At 43.4% G+C, this 21,969-nt stretch overlaps 1 protein-coding gene across 1 annotated transcript in view; it reads right to left on the bottom strand.

The window, feature by feature from the left end:
* The window catches only part of LOC124046907 (MAM domain-containing glycosylphosphatidylinositol anchor protein 1-like), a 121,807-nt gene that overhangs the window by 26,412 nt on the left and 73,426 nt on the right, over nt 1-21,969 (bottom strand). The window contains exon 10 of the mRNA XM_046367677.1: nt 18,380-18,510. Coding sequence (XP_046223633.1) covers nt 18,380-18,510 — 131 coding nt within the window. The remainder of the gene's footprint in view (nt 1-18,379; nt 18,511-21,969) is intronic.

Raw genomic sequence — 21,969 nt, 5'->3', positions numbered from 1 at the left:
AATGTGACAAAACTAGGGCCTGTAGGACCTGCCTTGTTGACAGTGCTGTCAAGAAGGTAGAGCAGCAACTTATCATAGACATACTTCTCTCCATCTTAGCTACTGTTGTATCAATATGTTTTGACCATGACCGTTTACAATCAGTTTACAAGATTTAGTTGAGGTTTAGTGAATGATTTGTCCCAAATACAATGCTTTAAGTTTTAGAAATATTTAAGACTAACTTATTCCTTGCCACCCACTCTGAAACTAACTGCAACTCTTTAAGTGTTACAGTCATTTCAGTTGCTGTAGTAGCTGACATGTCTAATGTTGAGTCATCCACATGCATAGACACTCTGGCTTTCCTCAAACCCAGTGGCAATTCATTATTAAAGATTGAAAAATGTAATGGGCCTATGACAGCTGCCCTGGGGAATTCCTGATTCTACCTGGGTTATGTTTGAGAGGCTTCCATTAAAGAACACCCTCTGTGTTCTGATAGACAGATAACTCCACAATATAGCAGGGGTGTAAAGCCATAACACATATGTTTTACCAGCAGCAGATAATGATCGATAATGTCAAAGGCCGCACTGAAGTCTCACAAAACAGCCCCCACAATCTTTTTATCATCAATTTCTCTCAACCAATCAGTCATTTATGTAAGTGCTTTGCTAGTTGAATGTCCTCCTCTCTGCTGAAAGTTTGTTGTCAATTTCTTCACTGTAAAATAGCATTGTATCTGGTCAAACATAATTTTTTCCAAAAGTTTATTTAGGGTTGGTAACAGGCTGTTTGGTCAGTTATATCAGCCAGTAAAGGGGTTTTTACTCTTCTTAGGTAGTGGAATGACTTTTGCTTCCCTCCAAGCCTGAGGGCACACACTTTCTAGTAGATTTCAATTGAAGATGTGGCAAATAGGAGTGGCACTATCATCCACTATTATCCTCAGTAATTTTCCATCCAAGTTGTCAGACCCCGGTTGCTTGTCATTGTTGATAGACATTTTTTTCACTTTACAGAATTTCAAATTACAATGCTTGTCTTTCATAATTTGGTCGGATATACTTGGATGTGTAGTGTCAGCATTTGTTGCTGGCATGATTAACAAGACATGGTGTGATCATAAGAACATACAGTAACTCAAGTCCTTCTGTTCACCTGATTTAGAATTCCTCACAATCAAATGTCGACCGCATTATCTACCAAGGGAATTCTCTTAGATTATAATCACAGCCATATATATTCCCCCCAAGCAGACACATCGATGGCCTTGAACAAACTTTATTTGACTATGCAAACTGGAAACCACATATCCTGAGGCTGCATTCATTGTAGCTGGGGATTTTCTAATCTGAAAACAAGACTCCCTAAATTGTATCAGCATATCGATTGCGCAACCAGGGCTGGTAAAACCCTGGATCATTGCTATTCTCACTTCCGCGACGCATATAAGGCCCTCCCCCGCCCTCCTTTCGGAAAAGCTGCCCACGACTCCATTATGTTGCTTCCAGCCTACAGACAGAAACTGAAACAACAAGCTCCCGCGCTCAGGTCTGTTCAATGCTGGTCCGACCAATCTGATTCCACGGTTCAAGACTGCTTCGATCACGTGGATTGGGATATGTTCCGCATTGCGTCAAACAACAACATTGATGAATATGCTGATTTGGTGAGCGAATTCATTAGAAAGTGCATTGACGATGTCGTACCCATAGCAACGATTGATACATTCCCAAACCAGAAACTGTGGATTGATGGCAGCATTTGCATGAAACTGAAAGCGCAAACCACTGCTTTTAACCAGGGCAAGATGACCGGAAACATGACCGAATACAAACAGTGCAGCTATTCCTTCCGCAAGGCAATCAAACAAGCTAAGCGTCAGTATAGAGACAGAGTAGAGTCGCAATTCAACGGCTCAGACACAAGAGGTATGTGGCAGAGTCTACAGTCAATCACAGATTACAAAAAGAAAAACAGCCCTGTCGCGGACCATGATGTCTTGCTCCCAGACAGACTAAATAGCTTTTTTGCCCGCTTTGAGGACAATACAGTGCCACTGACACGGCCCGTAACCAAAACCTGCAGACTCTCCTTCACTGCAGCCGACGTGAGTAAAACATTTAAATGTGTTAACCCTCGCAAGGCTGCAGGCCCAGATGGCATTCCCAGCCGCGTCCTCAGAACATGTGCAGACTAGCTGGCTGGTGTGTTTATGGACATATTCTATCAATACTTATCCCAGTCTGCTGTTCCCACATGCTTCAAGAGGGCCACAATTGTTCCTGTTCCCAAGAAAGCTAAGGTAACTGAGCTTAACAACTACCACTCCGTAGCACTCACTTCCGTCACCATGAAGTGCTTTGAGAGACTAGTCAAGGACCATATCACCTCCACCCTACCTGACACTAGACCCACTCCAATTTGCTTACCGCCCAAATAGGTCCACAGACGATGCAATCGCAACCACACTGCACACTGCCCTAACCCATCTGGACAAGAGGAATTCCTATGTGAGAATGCTGTTCATCGACTACAGCTCAGCATTTAACACCATATAGTACCCTCCAAACTCGTCATCAAGCTCAAAATCCTGGGTCTCGACCCAGCCCTGTGCAACTGGATACTGGACTACCTGACGGGCCACCCCCAGGTGGTGAGGGTAGGTAACAACATCTCCACCCCTCTGATCCTCAAAACTGGGAACCCTCTCCTGTACTCCCTGTTCAACCACGGCTGCGTGGCTATGCACGCCTCCAACTCAATCATCAAGTTTGCGGACGACACTACATTGGTAGGCTTGATTACCAACAACAACGAGACTGCCTACAGGGAGGAGGTGAGGGCCCTCGGAGTGTGGTATCAGGAAAACAACCTCTCACTCAACGTCAACAAAACAAAGGAGATGATTGTGAACTTCAGGAAACAGCAGAGGGAACACCCCCCTATCCACATCGACGGGACAGTAGTGGAGAGGGTAGTAAGTTCTAAGTTCCTGTACACATCACGGACAAACTGAATTGGTCCACCCACACAGACAGCGTTGTGGAGAAGTTGCAGCAGTGCCTCTTCAACCTCGGGAGGCTGAAGAAATTCGGCTTGTCACCAAAAACACTTACAAACTTCTACAGATGCACAATTGAGAGCATCCTGTCGGGCTGTATCACCGCCTGGTACGGCAACTGCTCCGCCCACAACCATAAAGCTCTCCAAAGGGTAGTGAGGTCTGCACAACGCATCACCGGGGGCAAACTACCTGCCCTCCAGGACACCTACACGACCCGATGTCACAGGAAGGCCATAAAGATCATCAAGGACAACAACCACCCAAGCCACTGCCTGTTCACCCCGCTATCATCCAGAAGGTGAGGTTAGTACAGGAGCATCAAAGAAGCGACCGAGAGACTGAAAAACAGCTTCTATCAAGGCCATCAGACTGTTTAACAGCCACCACTAACATTGAGTGGCTGCTGCCAACACACTGACTCAACACCAGCCACTTTAATAATGAAAATTGCTGTAAAAAATACATCACTAGCCACTTTAAACAATGCTACTTAAGTATAACTCTGACTTGTGTGATAAGTTTGTCTCCCCTCATTTGATAGTAAAGAAATTAACCACGACATTTGGCAACGAGGATGGGATGTATATCTTCACTTGGTGACCGCTCCTGACGACCTGGGTAAATCGTGCACGAGGGATCCCTCAAACTTGGGATCTCAGGGAGACCACATTTTGGGAACGAAGCTGATGGACCCACCTTTGATCTCAGAGGCAGCGAGCCGAGTGGATACCAAATCTCAAACATAGTTTTTTTAAAGAAAGAGAGGAGCAAACCACACTTGAAGTCGAGTTTTAACCCTTTCATGCGTGAGTTCCAAATATCTCTAACGGTCGCCCCAGCGTGAGTTTTTTTATGCACGTGATGTTAGAATGTTCTCTCCATTCCAGAATGTGATTGATACGTAACAGTACATTTTATCCGCGCTGCCCTCAAACTAAAGCACACAGCCTGTTTATATTTATAGGTTGTTTTAACTTCAATTTCAAATGATTTTCAAACAAGTTTTTATTTTCTAAAAACAGTTTGAATTTAGGTGTGTTCCGCCTCCTCATTCATTCACATAAAAATAGTAATTTTTACTTTTGCGGAAAATTACATTTTTGGGACATTTCTGACACCGACAAAATTCCCCAAGCACTTCCCAATTGTATGTGCAGTTCATGTCACCGCGGACACGTAAGGTAACGTTACTCATTTTATAACCTTTATGGTGTTATAGTCAATCGTGCTTATGTAGCCACATTCTTCTATTAGCTCTGTAAAACAATGCTAAATGCGTCAGAGAAGTATTATCTTGTGTTGCATTTTGAAGCTACCATGGCCTTATGACTCTCAAGTGGTGCAGCGGTCAAAGGCACAGCACATCAGTACTAGAGGTGTCACTACAGACTCCCTGGTTCAAATCCAGGCTGAGTTTCCATCAAAGTAAGTGCCTTATTACGTTATAATAGTTATACTAATAGTTTCCGTATGCCGTTTCTGCTGTAGCTGTAGATCATAATATATTCCTTATAACTGCGGACACGTGAGGTAACGTTACACATTTTATAACCTTTATGGTGTTATTGTCAATCATGCTTACCTAGCTACATTATTCTATTAGCTCTGTAAAACAATGCTAGTTGCGTCAGAAAACTATTAGCTTGTGTTGTATTTTGAAGCTACCCTGGCCTTATGACTCCCAAGTGGCGCAGCGGTCTATGGCACTACAGACACCCTGGTTCAAATCCAGGCTGTATCACAACTGGCTGTGATTGGGAGTCCCATAGTGCAGCGCACAATTGGCCCAGCGTTGTCGGAGTTTGGCCGGTGTAGGCCATCATTGTAAATAATAATTTGTTCTTAAATTACTTGCCTAGTTAAATAAATAAAAAATATGGTTTGGTCTATTCAGCATAGCTCTGTTCTGCCCTGCCTTGCCCCCTTGTGGAGCTCAAAAGTTAGTTTCTTACTGTTATAACTCAAATCTGTGATTTTGTCAATGAAATAAACTATTTTTTTATAGCAGTGTATATTATGTTACTTCTTTGTAGTATTGTTTTATTGCTATATCCTTATATTGTATTCTAATGAATAATTCCTCTTTATTCTGTACTTTCAGAAACATTATTTGCCAATATCGTAACTGGAGCTGGACATCTTTGGAGCTGAAGAATGAGGACAGCTTTTGTATGCTAATGTACACTCAGTAACAGTTGTACTAGATGAAAACACAGCAAGAAAACACATATGCCAATATGTAATATTCATCTATTTTATTGCAGTACTGGTAGTTGGTTCAACAACTTGTTTTACTAGAGGACAAAAAACTGAATATGCATAACCCATATTTAATATCCATGCAGTGACTGAACAACAACTGCATTTCCACCCCCATCTCTAAGGCATAGTATCATGGCTGGTCACCTGTCAAGTCACATGTCAGGTCAGTCAGTCACCTATTGCTGCAGATGTGCTCAATAATGCTTGAGCATGTGATACTCCTCAAAGCATGGTGAAATACATAGAGGTGTATCACAAGCTAGACACATGTATTTTGTCATCTTCCTCTGCTTACTTCTCCTGGCGCCAGACAGGCAGACTTTGCAATGCCTCCGTGTGCGACTACCTTGAGAAGCAGTTTGAGGATCTTTGCAGGGAAAATGTTGTGCAGTGAGGCGTAGGGGATTGTCTACAGCAGGACGACCCCCAGTGGATGGGCGCCGAGGGGTGTGGTGCTCCTCCAGCAGCTCTCTCATGAGGTTCTCTCTGTATTTTTGGTAGGTAATTACTTTACCTATGAGGGAGTGGGGAGGATGAGGAAAGTTGGAGGATGATGAAGCAGTGGGTAGGTGGGTGAGATATTGTCACTATAATTGCATAATGGATTTGTATGGGAACTGTACATCCAATTACAAAAATACCTTGTTCAGTAATCATCTCACCTGTTAGTTGGCGGTGAACTATGCTGCCGTTGAGGACAGCAGTGTCGATCAGATGGAAAAATATCTTCTTATACCACTTGTTCGTTTTCCGTGTGCATTCCACAAAGCTGTTTATCATGTCTGCCTTATCCACAGCCCCCATTTTGAGGTTATAATCAAGCACACAATCTGGTTTGATCTTTCTCTCTCCGGTCAGGTGGTCCACCTTCCCTGTGGCCGACATGGTTGCTGTATGGACAGTGGAGAGGACATGGACATCTCGCTTGTCATGTCACTTTACTGCCAGCTGTTGACCGTTCTCCTGGAATTCCACCTTACCCTCTCTGCATCTTCCCGTATCCGAATGCCGGCATCCCCTTCCGGTTCGACCTGACTGTGCCACAGGCCCCTGTGCTGTTGGAGAGCAGATGCTGGAAGAGTGTGGGACTGCTGTACCAATTGTCCACGTACAAAGTGTGTCCCTTGCCGAGATGAGGAGCCAGCATGGTCATCACCACGGACCCTGACACACCAAGCACCTCATAATGTTGGATGTCAGTGGTGGACCCTGTGTAAACTATAATATCCTGGACAAATCCTGTCTTCACGTCGCACATGACAAAGAACTTGACTCCAAACCTGTGCCTTTTGGAGGGAATATATTGACGGAACGCCAGCCTACCTTTCCATAACATCAGGGACTCATCAATGCATAGGTCCTTGTATGGCACAAAGAACCGACCAAATGCTGATGTCAGGCTGATAAGAACATTTCTTATTTTGTATAACGGGTCACTTAGGATGGCAGTAGCATTGTTGACAAAATGCAGGCATCGCAGCAGAACTAGGAAGCGATCTTGGGAAAAGAGGGAGGCAAAGAAGGGAGTTGCAAACATAGGATCTGTGCTCCAGTATTCTCTTAGGGAGTTCTTCTTTACTATTCCCATGAGAAGGACTGTCACCAGGAAGGTATACATTTCACTAATTGTGGTTGTCACCCATTTAGCGAGTTTCCATCTCACTCCTGGCTCGCTCTTCTCCTGTAGCTCTAAGGCATAGCGATTGGTCTCCTCAACTATCTCTCCCACCAGCTCCTCTGTGAGAAACAACTTGAAGCACTCTGCCTCAGTTGGAAATGGCAAGGGGCGTTGCACTCCAGACTGGGACTCGTCAAAGCAGACAGCAGGGCCAGGTGGGGTGAAATGACTAGTGGCCTTCCAGCTACCACAGAACTCCTGTACTTCATCCACTGTGGGTCTGCCTCCATCACCACCAGCATCTTCAAAGGGACCTGGTACTTCCTCAGTTGACAAGGGAAATTCAGATTCAGGGTTCTCAATGGCTACAAGGTTGAGGGGCAGCTCCTCACTGTCACTGTCAGAATCTGATTCCTGACTTTCATACTCAGACTCATTGTCAGAATTTTAAAAAATCTCCAGAATTTCCACATTTGTGAGTTGTCTCCTTTTGAAAGACATTGTTAATGCTACAGCTTAGCTCACTAGCTACATACATAAACAACAACACTGAATGGCGCAGGTTGGGAGGTTACGTAGTTGACTGCCGGCACGCGCCACTTGTATCAATAAATCACTATCAGAAAATGTTTTGTGTGGTAATTATTTGTGTATTTACGATTTTAATCACATGTTTTCAATTCTAGGTGACAACTCATGCATTCCGATTCTTGCACAGATTGTAATGGGCACATATTATGTGTGTAAAATACTTTTTTGAAGGTTGTACTGATTATGATGAGCTAAGCTAATTCCAGCTGTATAGCCATGTTTGTTGACATACAATGCATTCTGGGATTCACGTCTGTTTGACCAAAGATTTTATAACAAAATGAGGTGAGTAAGAGTTCACTAATTTTTTGAGGACTTCCGGAAATTAATGGTGGGATGTGAACGACGGTAGATGACACACCCCTTCAACATGCATACTACAAACAGACCAAACTCATCTTGTCTTCTCTTATTATCTTCGGTTTCTGTGAGGAAAAACTGCATGGCTGCGCGCTGAAACTAATCGTGGATTACTTTCGATTTCTATAAAGTGTTTTACCTAGTTATTTCGATCAATGGTGAGCTCACCCGTGATGTGATTAATTATATATAGTAATTGCTATTAGCTAATTCATATTGTAGTTTACGTCAGCCGAGAGTTAGAAAATATGACTGCTTGTGTTGGGTCAATCTTTCCTCAGCGCTAGGACAAATGTAGCCTACATTTTTCCGGTTAGGATGATTGTGTTATGCTATATTTACTTCTGTGAATATCTGAACAATGCATCCAAAAATAAACTGCTGACATTCTGGACATAACTTTGTAAGGACTGGATTTGTGTAAATAGTTTCTGAAAAAAGTGTGTCCAGCTCAAACGCTGATTGTTGCGTCATTCGAAACTGCCGTTCTAAAAGAGCATTCTAAATGAGTGTTCTAAACACACGGGTGAGATCGTACGCTTCAGGGACCACTGTAGAACGATCACACCCGTGTGATGGTATGTGTGAAAGGGTTAACGGTTAAGACTGTACGTGTGAAAGGGTTAAGACTGTCTAAGTGATCCTCAGAAGTGGTGAATTGCAAATATTTTAAATGCACTAGCCAGGTATGCCCTGGGTTTGGTAATTTAGTGTTAAAAATCTAGAATCTGTGGAACTAGTTTTGGCCATTTAATGTTAAAACATCCGGAATCTGTATGATATAGGCTAAGATAGTAAGGTAAACCTGTACTTGTTTTAAACCTGTACCCCATTTTAGAAGTATTGAAAGATACATTATCCTAGGAACTAATCATGAGATAGAAATTAGAAAATATTCCTGCAGGTTAAAATATTATTGAAAAACAACTAATTGATTAGGCATGTTTGAGAATAGCATTGCGTGACTTTGATATGCGAGTTGTGTGAATAAGGAAAAGAGTCTTAATCTGACATTTGAATAGTAACATATAGAAATATGCTTAACATTTCTAGCGCAGGAGTTCCGCTAGCGGAATAGCTCGACAACATTCCGCTGAAAAGGCAGTGTGCGAAATTCATTTTTTTTTCGAAATATGTAACTTTCACACATTAACAAGTCCAATACAGCAAATGAAAGATAAACATCTTCTACCCATCGTGTCCGATTTCAAAAATGATTTACAGCTAAAGCACAACATACGATTAGATCACTTGGAGTGTGGTACCATTGGAGTGTGGAAAATTGTAAAATATAGAAATATCCTGGAATGAGTAGGTGTGTCCAATCTTTTGACTGGTACTTGCTTAATTATTTTTATGAATATTATAGTGTTTCTATTTCATTAAAAACGAAATACCCTCTGGGTAAATTTAGACCTGTTACGACTTCTGCCGAAGTCGATGCCTCTCCTTGTTCGGGCGGTGCTCGGAGGTTGACGTCGCCGGTCTTCTAGCCACTACCGATCCATTTTTTCATTTTCCATTTGTCTTCTTGTTTTCCCACACACCTGCTTCTCATTTCCCTCAGTATGTGTTGTATATTTAACCCTCTGATTTCCCCCATGTCTTGGTGTGGTATTGTTTATTCTGTTTCATGTTATGTGCATGTTAGTCTGTTGCGCTGGGTTATGTTAACCCATGCTATTTCGTGTTCATTGTGCCGTTTGCTTTTGGTTCGCCTAAATAAAAGGCTCCGTTTGCTACCCAATATCTGCTCTCCTGCACTGGACTCCCTTACAGCCATTTACGCATATCTAACAAGACCGTTTCGCTCTCGGAGCGCACACTGGACCTTCGGGCCAAGGAGTAGGGTTGATTTGAGCGTTCTGACCTTACAACTGCAGTCAAGCTCCCAAGCTAACGTTGGCTCGCTTGCTAGCTACTTCCAGGCACAAATGAGACCACTCTGACCATTTTACTCACTCTAGCAGAGCTGGTTAGGCAGTTTTCGTGTTAAGCAGAGCGTTGGTGAAAGTTACGGTGCTGCTGGAAACAATTTAATTACGCTTTTCTTTTTAGACTCAGACAAGAGTTCTCTGAAATCGGAGTAGACAGCAAGAGCGAATTTATGAAAGCACCTGAATGTCCATTGAGAATGCACAACGACTATACCATTTAGCTAAGCTAAGAATGACAGGAATAATCAAGTCAATACATGTTGGGTAGTTAGATAGCCAATAGTTAATATACTGCCAAGTTTCATGTGTAACTATTAATGTAAGCTAGATAGCTAACATACCAGTACATACTGCTGTAATGATATGCTATGTGATTCGTAAGGACAGCATAGCTAAAAAATTGTCAGCCAACATAACGTGTAAGGTAACTTATTTGAAAAGTGATTTCTTTATTACATTGAGTAGCAAGCTACTGTGACGACGCACTCTATCGACTCTGCGGCTTGAGCATGCTTTTGATGTACAGTCGATAGTTCGCTGGACTTCGGGCAAGAAGGTTGAGGTTTTAAACCCTGCTCCCTGCTTGGTTCATTTGAAGTCGTGCACAATTATTAGTTTATTATTTGGTTTATATTGCCCATTCATTGTCAGTTAGAGACACAGTAGTGCATTGTGACCTAAAAGCATAATCAGTGCTCTTACTCCCCCTTGGTCGTTAGGGCAAATCTGGCCTGTGATAAGACGGGGGGGTTTCACACCTAGCTCGGCTATTAGACTATTCTTCAGTAAAGGTTGAATAGTCTATTGTTTGGCTATTAGCCCCCTCCCTAACTTGCAACATATTATTTTATGTTATTTTCAATGAAAAACATTTATCTGAAAAACACTTTTATTTTCAATCAAAAATAATTGTTCTGAAATCAAAAATGAGGCTTCAAAGTAAAAAAAAAAATTGGTCAATCAAATATTTGTAATAGAGTGCAAAACATTGTGCATTTTATTCCCCAAAAATATTTTGAGAAGAAAAAATATATTTGAAAACAAAATGAATTTCGCGCATTTTTGAGTGTCAGTTTGGCTACAACCAATACTTTTCAGCCTTTCATTCTGACACAAAGGTAGCCATAAAGGACACCTACGAATGACTGTGTGATGATGGCATCTCATGTAAGCAGCACTGGGAGTTCTGCTGTCTAACTTCTAACATTACATAGCTAGTAGTTAGCTCCTACGATTCAGTGTCGGTTCATAACATTCTACTACATTACATACAGTTGAAGTCATAAAAACAAGTTTTTCAACCACTCCATGTCATGTTTTGTCTTATATTGTCTTGTCATTATGCTTTCCCTTCTGTTCGTTTCCCCCTGTTGGTCTTATTAGGTTCGTTCCCTTTTTCTATCCATCCCTCTCTCTCCTCTCTCTATCGTTCCGTTCCTGCTCCCAGCTGTTCCTCATTCTCCTACTCACTCATTTAGTCTTTTCACACCTGTCCCCTATCTTGTCCTCTGATTAGAGTCCCTATTTCTCCCCTTGTTTTCCGTTTCTGTCCTGTCGGATCCTTGTATGATGTTCGCTGTGCTGTGTCATTGTCTCGCCCTGTCGTGTCTTGTCTCCTTCAGATGCTGCGTGTAGCAGGTGCCTTAGTCTGCTACGGTCGGTGCCTTCCCGAAGCAACCTGCAGTCAATGCTCGAGTCTCCAGTCTGTCCTCGTCACTACGAGTGGAATTACGTTTTTTCATGTTTTGTTTTCGTCTTGAGTTTTACTGGAATAAAGACTCTGTTTTCGCTAAGTCGCTTTTGGGTCCTCATTCACCTGCATAACAGAAGGATCCGACCAAGAATGGACCCAGCGACTACGGATTCTCGTAACACTGCCGTCGAGATCCAGGGAGCTATGCTCGGCAGACACGAGCAGGAATTGTCTGCTGCTCGTCATGCCGTTGAGACCCTGGCCGCTCAGGTTTCCGACCTCTCTGGACAGTTCCAGAGTCATCGTCTCGTGCCACCAGCTACTTCCTGGTCTGCCGAGTCTCCGGAACCTAGGGTTAATAACCCACCTTGTTACTCCGGGCAGCCCACTGAGTGCCGCTCCTTTCTCACCCAGTGTGATATTGTGTTCTCTCTCCAACCCAACACATACTCAAGAGAGAGAGCTCGGGTTGCTTACGTCATATCACTCCCCCTCGGGGTAGACTATACTCTCTGTCGGCTCCCGAACGTAAGGCTCTCGAGGATTATTTGTCTGTGTCTCTTGACGCCGGCACCGTAGTGCCTTCTTCCTCTCCTGCCGGGACGGGTTTTTTTTTGTTAAGAAGAAAGACGGTACTCTGCGCCCCTGCGTGGATTATCGAGGGCTGAATGACATAACGGTTAAGAATCGTTATCCGCTTCCCCTTATGTCATCAGCCTTCGAGATTCTGCAGGGAGCCAGGTTCTTTACTAAGTTGGACCTTCGTAACGCTTACCATCTTGTGCGCATCAGAGAGGGGGACGAGTGGAAAACGGCGTTTAACACTCCGTTAGGGCATTTTGAGTACCGGGTTCTGCCGTTTGGTCTCGCTAATGCTCCAGCTGTTTTTCAGGCATTAGTTAATGATGTACTGAGAGACATGCTGAACATCTTTGTTTTTGTCTACCTTGACGATATCCTGATTTTTTCACCGTCACTCGAGATTCATGTTTAGCACGTTCGACGTGTACTCCAGCGCCTTTTAGAGAATTGTCTCTACGTGAAGGCTGAGAAGTGCGCCTTTCATGTCTCCTCCGTCACTTTTCTCGGTTCTGTTATTTCCGCTGAAGGCATTCAGATGGATCCCGCTAAGGTCCAGGCTGTCAGTGATTGGCCCGTTCCAAGGTCACGTGTCGAGTTGCAGCGCTTTCTAGGTTTCGCTAATTTCTATCGGCGTTTCATTCGTAATTTTGGTCAAGTTGCTGCCCCTCTCACAGCTCTTACTTCTGTCAAGACGTGCTTTAAGTGGTCCGGTTCCGCCCAGGGAGCTTTTGATCTCCTCAAGAAACGTTTTACGTCCGCTCCTATCCTCGTTACTCCTGACGTCACTAAACAATTCATTGTCAAGGTTGACGCTTCAGAGGTGGGCGTGGGAGCCATTCTATCCCAGCGCTTCCAGTCTGACGATAAGGTTCATCCTTGCGCTTATTTTTCTCATCGCCTGTCGCCATCGGAACGCACTATGATGTGGGTAACCGCGAACTGCTCGCCATCCGCTTAGCCCTAGGCGAATGGCGACAGTGGTTGGAGGGGGCGACCGTTCCTTTTGTCGTTTGGACTGACCATAAGAACCTTGAGTACATCCGTTCTGCCAAACGACTTAATGCACGTCAAGCTTGTTGGGCGTTGTTTTTCGCTCGTTTCGAGTTTGTGATTTCTTATCGTCCGGGTAATAAGAACACCAAGCCTGATGCCTTATCCCGTCTCTTTAGTTCTTCTGTGGCATCTACTGATCCCGAGGGGATTCTTCCTTATGGGCGTGTTGTCGGGTTGACAGTCTGGGGAATTGAGAGACAGGTTAAGCAAGCACTCACTCACACTGCGTCGCCGCGCGCTTGTCCTAGTAACCTTCTTTTCGTTCCTGTTTCTACTCGTATGGCTGTTCTTCAGTGGGCTCACTCTGCCAAGTTAGCTGGCCATCCCGGCGTTCGAGGTACTCTTGCTTCTATTCGCCAGCGCTTTTGGTGGCCTACTCAGGAGCGTGACACGCGCCGTTTCGTGGCTGCTTGTTCGGACTGCACGCAGACTAAGTCAGGTAACTCTCCTCCTGCCGGTCGTCTCAGACCGCTTCCCATTCCTTCTCGACCATGGTCTCACATCGCCTTAGACTTCATTACCGGTCTGCCTTTGTCTGCGGGGAAGACTGTGATTCTTACGGTTGTCGATAGGTTCTCTAAGGCGGCACATTTCATTCCCCTCGCTAAGCTTCCTTCCGCTAAGGAGACGGCACAAATCCTCATCGAGAATGTGTTCAGAATTCATGGCCTCCCGTTAGACGCCGTTTCAGACAGAGGTCCGCAATTCACGTCACAGTTTTGGAGGGAGTTCTGTCGTTTGATTGGTGCTTCCGTCAGTCTCTCTTCCGGTTTTCATCCCCAGTCTAACGGTCAAGCAGAAAGGGCCAATCAGACGATTGGTCGCATACTACGCAGCCTTTCTTTTTGAAACCCTGCGTCTTGGGCAGAACAGCTCCCCTGGGCAGAATACGCTCACAACTCGCTTCCTTCGTCTGCTACCGGGCTATCTCCGTTTCAGAGTAGTCTGGGTTACCAGCCTCCTCTGTTCTCGTCCCAGCTCGCCGAGTCCAGCGTTCCCTCCGCTCAGGCGTTTGTCCAACGTTGTGAGCGCACCTGGAGGAGGGTGAGGTCTGCACTTTGCCGTTACAGGACGCAGACTGTGAGAGCCGCCAATAAACGTAGGATTAAGAGTCCTAGGTATTGTTGCGGCCAGAGAGTGTGGCTTTCCACTCGTAACCTTCCCCTTACGACAGCTTCTCGTAAGTTGACTCCGCGGTTCATTGGTCCGTTCCGTGTCTCCCAGGTCGTCAATCCTGTCGCTGTGCGACTGCTTCTTCCGCGACATCTTCGGCGCGTCCATCCTGTCTTCCATGTCTCCTGTGTCAAGCCCTTTCTTCGCACCCCCGTTCGTCTCCCCCCCCCCGTCCTTGTCGAGGGCGCACCTATTTACACGGTACGTAGGATCATGGACATGCGTTCTCGGGGACGGGGTCACCAATACTTAGTGGATTGGGAGGGTTACGGTCCTGAGGAGAGGAGTTGGGTTCCATCTCGGGACGTGCTGGACCGTTCGCTGATTGATGATTTCCTCCGTTGCCGCCAGGATTCCTCCTTGAGTGCGCCAGGAGGCGCTCGGTGAGTGGGGGGGTACTGTCATGTATTGTCTTATATTGTCTTGTCATTATGCTTTCCCTTCTGTTCGTTTCCCCCTGCTGGTCTTATTAGGTTCGTTCCCTTTTTCTATCCCTCCCTCTCTCTCCTCTCTATCGTTCCGTTCCTGCTCCCAGCTGTTCCTCATTCTCCTACTCACTCATTTAGTCTTTTCACACCTGTCCCCTATCTTGTCCTCTGATTAGAGTCCCTATTTCTCCCCTTGTTTTCCGTTTCTGTCCTGTCGGATCCTTGTATGATGTTCGCTGTGCTGTGTCATTGTCTCGCCCTGTCGTGTCTTGTCTCCTTCAGATGCTGCGTGTAGCAGGTGCCTTAGTCTGCTACGGTCGGTGCCTTCCCGAGGCAACCTGCAGTCAATGCTCGAGTCTCCAGTCTGTCCTCGTCACTACGAGTGGAATTAAGTTTTTTCATGTTTTGTTTTCGTCTTGAGTTTTACTGGAATAAAGACTCTGTTTTCGCTAAGTCGCTTTTAGGTCCTCATTCACCTGCATAACACTCCACAAATTTCTTATTAACAAACTATAGTTTTGGCAAGTCGGTTAGGATATCTACTTTGTGCATGACACAAGTCATTTTTCCAACAATTGTTGCTTGTGGAAGGCTACCCGAAACGTTTGACCCAAGTTAAACAATTTAAAGGCAATGCTACCAAATACGAATTGAGTGTATGTAAACTCCTGACTGACTGGAAATGTGATTTAAAAAAAAAATAAAAGCTGACATAAATCATTCTCTCTACTATTATTCTGAACTTTCACATTGTTAAAAGTAAGTGGTGATCCTAACTGAGCTAAGACAGGGAATTCTTACTCGGATTAAAATTCAGGAATTGTGAAAAACTGATTTTAAATGTATTTGGCTAAGGTGTATGTAAACTTCCGACTTCAACTGTACATATGAGATGAGTAATGCAAGATATGTAAAGTGACTAGTGTACCATTTATTAAAGTGGCCAATAATTTTGTGTAAATAGGCTGCAGCCTATCTGTCATATTGATGGCTATTTAACAGTCTGATGGCCATTTAGATATAAGCTGTTTTTCAGTCTCTCTGTCCCAGAGCCCTCACCTCCTCTCTGTAGGCTGTCTTGTCATTGTTGGTAATCAAGCCTACTACTGTTGTGTCGTCTCAAACTTGATGATTGAGTTGGCGGTGTGCTTGGCCATGCAGTCATGGGTGAATAGGCAGTACAGGAAAGGGCTGAGAATGCACCCTTGTGGGGCCCCAGTGTTGAGGATCAGCGAAGTGGAGGTGTTGTTTCCTACCTTCATCACCTGGGGGCGGTGTAAAGGGACTTTTTTTTATCTATAATGACTAATTATGTATACATTTCAATCAGGATGAATTAAAAGACTTATGTTACTGTACATGTATGAATTTTCTCTGTTGCTCTCAGTAATTGAATATAATGTAGTCAGGAGTTTAGTACAATGACGGTCTGTTCCTTTGTACAAATGAATGAACTATCTCCAGACTGTCTAGAATGCTAATCTACACTGGCTGACCTTGGCTCTAGGCGAGGAGGGAAGGCGTGAGAGCTATAGGGCCTTTCTGCCAGTGTCAAGAAGAGACGGAACATTTAGAAAACGCTGACGTCATTTTCAGTTTATAACCTGTGGCAAAATGTGTATGAACTTAGTACTCTTTTGAATTAAACCCTGTTACCTGACTTTTAAGACCCGGGCTCTGTCCATTCTTATAAAATATAGGGTCTTACAAACCCTTAAATGCATTGACAGAGTGTTTAATTTTGACTGGGAAATAAAACAGAGGAATTTAGAATTCCTTCAACAGGCGGCCCCTCAGGAAGTTCAGGACCAAGTTGCACAGGGCGGGGTTCGGACGCAGGGCCTCGAGCTTACAGATGAACTTGGAGGGCACCATAGTGTTGAATGCTGAGCTAGAGTCAATGAACAGCATTCTTACATAGGTATTCCTCTTGTCCAGATGGGATAGGGCAGTGTGTAGCGTGATACCGATTGCATCGTCTGTAGACATATTGGGGCGGTAAGCAAATTGAAGTGGGTCTAGGGTGACAGGTAAGATGGAGGTGATGTGATCCTTGACTGGTCTCTCAAAGTACTTCATGATGACAGAGGTGAATGCTACGGGGTGATAGTCATTTAGTTCAGTTACCTTTGTATTCTTGGGTACAGGAACAATGGTGGGGACAGCAGACTGGGATAGGGAGAGACTGAATATGTCTGTAAACACACCGGCCAGCTGGTCTGCACATACTCTGAGGACGCAGCTAGGGATGCCACCTGGGCCCGCAGCCTTGCTAGGGTTAACACGTTTAAATGTCTTATGTTGGCCACGGAGAATGAGAGCCCACAGTCCTTGGTAGCGGGCAGCGTTGTTAGCACTGTGTTATCCTCAAAGTGGGCAGAGAAGGTGTTTAGCATGTACAGAAGCAAGATGTCTTTGTCTGCGACATGGCTAGTATTTATTTTGTAGTCCGTGATTCTCTGTAGACCCTACCACATACGTCTCGTGTCTGAGCCTGTGAATTGTTACTCAACTTTATCTCTATACTGACGTTTTGCCTGTTTGATTGCCTTGCGTAAGGAATGACTACTTTGTTTGTATTATGCGATATTCCAAATAGCAGGTTGCTGACTGGCAAACCAATATGTGCATGTTCCTCTACTGTAAACACACACGTTCAAATACAGGCATATACACATACATAAGAGCCGTATATCCAAGTTCTTACAATGACCCAGATAAGACACAGATGTACACACACACACACATGCACACACACATGCATATACACACACAAACACACACATGCATGCACACCCACTCACTCACTCAGAAACTTACACACACACACACACACACACACACACACACACACACACACACACACACACACACACACACACACACACACACACACACACACACACACACACACACACACACACACACACACACACACACACACACACACACACACACACACACACACACACACACACACATACACACACACAATGTAGACTTGACTCAGCACAAACAGGGGACCTGGGGAGATGAGATGGAGCCCTGAGCGGTAATCACTGCATACTACACACACCGTACACTGAGTCAGCGCTTCAGCATGCCCGACCTCCATAGGGATGAGTGGGAGTAAAGTGCAACTGAGGTTCCTGTGGAGCCGAGTGGACATCCATAGCGTGCCAACCAAGAATATCAGGCTTACTCATGACCAGGTATGGGCAGGACGACTGCATTTGGTAAAACATATTTACATTTTTGCAAATTTTTGCTATTTGTTTTTGTTTACAAATGACTTTATTTTGTACAAAAAAGCACTGAACATTCTGTAGATTACGCATTCTCATCATAAATCATCGGCGTCCTGTAAAAACCTTGGTTAAAACTTTATTTGGACAATCCGGACTATCCAAATAAAGTGTGAGCAAACCTTGTGTCAGAATTGTTTTTGATTTCATTTTTTACATTAGTAGTCATCCCCCTACAATGTGATGTGGAAGTTTCTTGAACTCAAGTTCAAGAAAACTTTAAAATTAAAAATTTTCCAGAATCCCGATGAAATCTAAAGCAGTCATTGGAATATTTTGTCAATACAGTACATTTTTGTCCAGGCATACTCGTGGACGGCCTTACCTGGAAGGGTCCGCTGGGGTTGACAATGATGTTGGCCTGGTTCCAGTCAGGACCCTGGTTCCCAATCAGGCTCCAGACCTTAGTGTCCACAGAGGCGATGCTCTTCACCCTCAGCCACACGTCCAGGGTACCTACATGTTGGGGTAGAGAGGGGAGAATAGAGCTAATTGAGGGGCTTTGGAGGTGTGTGTGTGTGTGTGTGTGTGTGTGTGTGTGTGTGTGTGTGTGTGTGTGTGTGTGTGTGTGTGTGTGTGTGTGTGTGTGTGTGTGTGTGTGTGTGTGTGTGTGTGTGTGTGTGTGTGTGTGTGTGTGTGTGTGTGTGGTCTTGTTATTCTATCCTTGTGGGGACATTTCCCACATCCCCATGAGGACAAAGGCTATTTTAAAATTAGGAGTTAGGGTAAGGGTTACAATTAGGGATAGGTTTAGGGTTAGGGGTGGTCGCCACGAGGCTAGAAAAACAAGCGTGTGTGTGTTTAGTTTCTGTTTATTTTCACTGTTGTGTTTTGTACCCCAATCTAAGTTTATTAGATGTAAGTTTATTAGAAGTTAATTTTCCTTTTCTGCTGAGAGCACTTCCCTTTGTTTCTGCACCCTGCCTAGATATGAGACTGAATAATATATTGGGTTCTCTTAAGCACATGTAGTAACGGTAATTCAATGCATAAGTTAGGTTGGCTGTCTCCCTAGCTTAATTATGGCTAGAGGCACCCCTCGACAACATTCCGCTGAAAAGGCAGCACGCAGAATTCAATTTTTTTAGTTGAAAGATGTAACTTTCATACATTAACAAGTGCAATACACCAAATGAAAGATAAACTTCTTGTTAATATACCCATCATGTCCGCTTTCAAAAAGGCTTTACAGCGAATCACTAACCTTTGATCTGATGACACTCATAGGACTTCATGTTACACAATATATGTATGTTTTGTTCGATAAAGTGCATATTTATATCCAAAAATCTCATTTTACATTGGCTCGTTACGTTCAGTAATGTTTTGCTTCCAACACATCCGGTGATTTTGCAGAGAGCCACATGAATTTACAGAAATAGTAATCATAAACTTTAATATAAGATACAAGTGTTATTCACAGAATTAGAAAAATACTTCTCCTTAACGTTTTAGGGATAGGGGGCAGCATTTTCACTTTGGATGAATTGCATGCCCATAGTGAACTGCCTCCTACTCTGTCCCAGTTGCTAATATATGCATATTATTATTACTATTGGAGAGAAAATACTCTGAAGTTTCTAAAACTGTTTGAATGATGTCTGTGCGTATCTAACATTACTCGTTTTATGAATATACTGTTCTTCGGCTTGCAAGCCTCCCCTTTTTTCCTCCAAACATAACGATGGTCATTATGGCCAAACAGTTCTATTTTTGTTTCATCAGACAGGGGACATTTCTCCAAAAAGTACAATCTTTGTCCCCATGTGCAGCTGCAAACCGTAGTCTGGCTTTTTTATGGCAGTTTTGGAGCAGTGACTTCTTCCTTGCTGAGCGGCCTTTCAGGTTGTGTACATATAGGACTCGTTTTACTGTGGATATAGATACTTTTGAACCTGTTTCCTCCAGCATCTTCACAAGGTCCTTTGCTGTTGTTTTGGGATTGATTTGCACTTTTCGCACCAAAGTGTCTCTAGGAGACAGAAAGCGTCTCCTTCCTGAGCGGTATGACGGCTGCGTGGTCTCATGGTGTTTATGATTGCATACCATTGTGTGTACAGGTGAAGTTGGTACCTTCAGGCATTTGGAAATTGCTCCCAAGGATGAACCAATTTTTTTCGGAGGTCTTGGTTGATTTCATTTGATTTTCCCATGATGTCAAGCAAAGAGGTACTGAGATTGAAGGTAGGCCTTGAAATACATCCACAGGTACACCTCCAATTGACTCAAATTATGTCAATTAGCCTTAGAGAAGCTTCTAAAGCAATGACATCATTTTCTGGAATTTTCCAAGCTGTTTAAAGGCACAGTCAACTTAGTGTATGTAAACTTCTGACCCACTGGAATTGTGATACAGTGAATTACAAGTGAAAAAATCTGTCTGTAAACAATTGTTGGGAAAATGACTTGAGTCCTGCACAAAGTAGATGTCCTAACCGACTTGCCGAAAATATTGTTTGTTAACAAGAAATTTGTGGAGTGGTTGAAAAACTAGTTTTAATGACTCCAACCTAAGTGTATGTAAATTTCCGACTTCAACTGTACATATTCTCATTATAAACCGTTTCTTTTGAATTCACGGTAATATAAAAAAATACAGTAACTTACAGGTGAAATTCACCGTTAAAAAAAAACATGTTTTTTACAGTAACTTACTGGCTGCCAGTTACCAGTAAGTTACTGTAAAAAGGAACAGTATGTTACAGTATCGTATTTTACAGTGTGCAATACTGTTACTGTAATTGATTTAACAATAATGCCTAGTTTTACTTTAATACAGTGACCTGAATCTCTTGGTTTACACCCTACATCAGGCCTGCAAACAGGGTTGCAAAACTCCAGTAACTTTCCCTAAATTCTCAGAAAATCCACTCTGAGTACAGGAATGTCTGGAAAACCTAGGAAAGTTAACAGAATTTTGCAACCCTACCGGCAAGTCACATTATGTTAGCTTCCAGTGTGATGTTTAATTCCTATTGGAATCCAGCCAGAGTTATGATATCCAACAATTGGAAATTATTCACCAACAAATTGCATCAGAATGATTATAAGCAAATGAAAATTGTAAGGTGACTGACTACCTTAGCCATTTAAACTGGAACAACCATTTCAGTAATGGGTGCAAAAAATCTAACTGATTGGATTAATAACATGTACAGTGCATTCGGAAAATATTCAGACCACTTCTGTTTTTACACAATTTGTTATGTTACAACCTTTATTCTAAAATGGATAAAAACATTTTCCTCGTCAATCCAAACACAATACCCCATAATGACAAAGCAAAAACTGTTTTTTAGAAATGTTGAAAATATATTAAAAATAAAAAACAAATACATTTATGTAAGTATTCAGACCCTTTGCTATGAGACTAAAAATTGAGCTCAGTTGAATCCTGTTTCCATTGACATCCTTGGGATGTTTCTACAACTTTATTGGAGTCCACCTGTGGTATATTCAACTAATTGGACATGATTTGGAAAGGCACACACCTGTCTATATAAGGTCCCACAGTTGACAGTGCACGTCAGAGCAAGAACCAAGCCATGATGTCAAAGGAATTGGCCGTATAGCTCCATGACATGATTGTATCGAGGCACAGATCTGGGGAAGAGTACCAAAACATTTCTGCAGTATTTCTGCGATAAATGCTTGATTTGTTCAAAAATCCAATTAGCTACTTTGGTTAGCATGTTTGGTAAACAATTCCAAAGTCACAAAGCGGGTCCACTATAACGTGACGAAATGTCCAAAAGTTCCGTAACAGTCTGTAGAAACATGTCAAACGATGTACTGAACCAATCTTTAGAATGTTGTTTACATATATCTTGAATAACGTTCCAACCGGAGAATTAGAATTACTTCAGATGAGCAGTGGAATGCAAGTCCTTCTCCCTGTGAATGCGCCTGGTGAAA

Source organism: Oncorhynchus gorbuscha, linkage group LG10, assembly GCF_021184085.1.
Source record: "Oncorhynchus gorbuscha isolate QuinsamMale2020 ecotype Even-year linkage group LG10, OgorEven_v1.0, whole genome shotgun sequence".
Lineage (NCBI taxonomy): Eukaryota > Metazoa > Chordata > Actinopteri > Salmoniformes > Salmonidae > Oncorhynchus > Oncorhynchus gorbuscha.
Note: the sequence above shows the minus strand (reverse complement) of the source record. Positions and strands in the feature narration are given on the sequence as shown.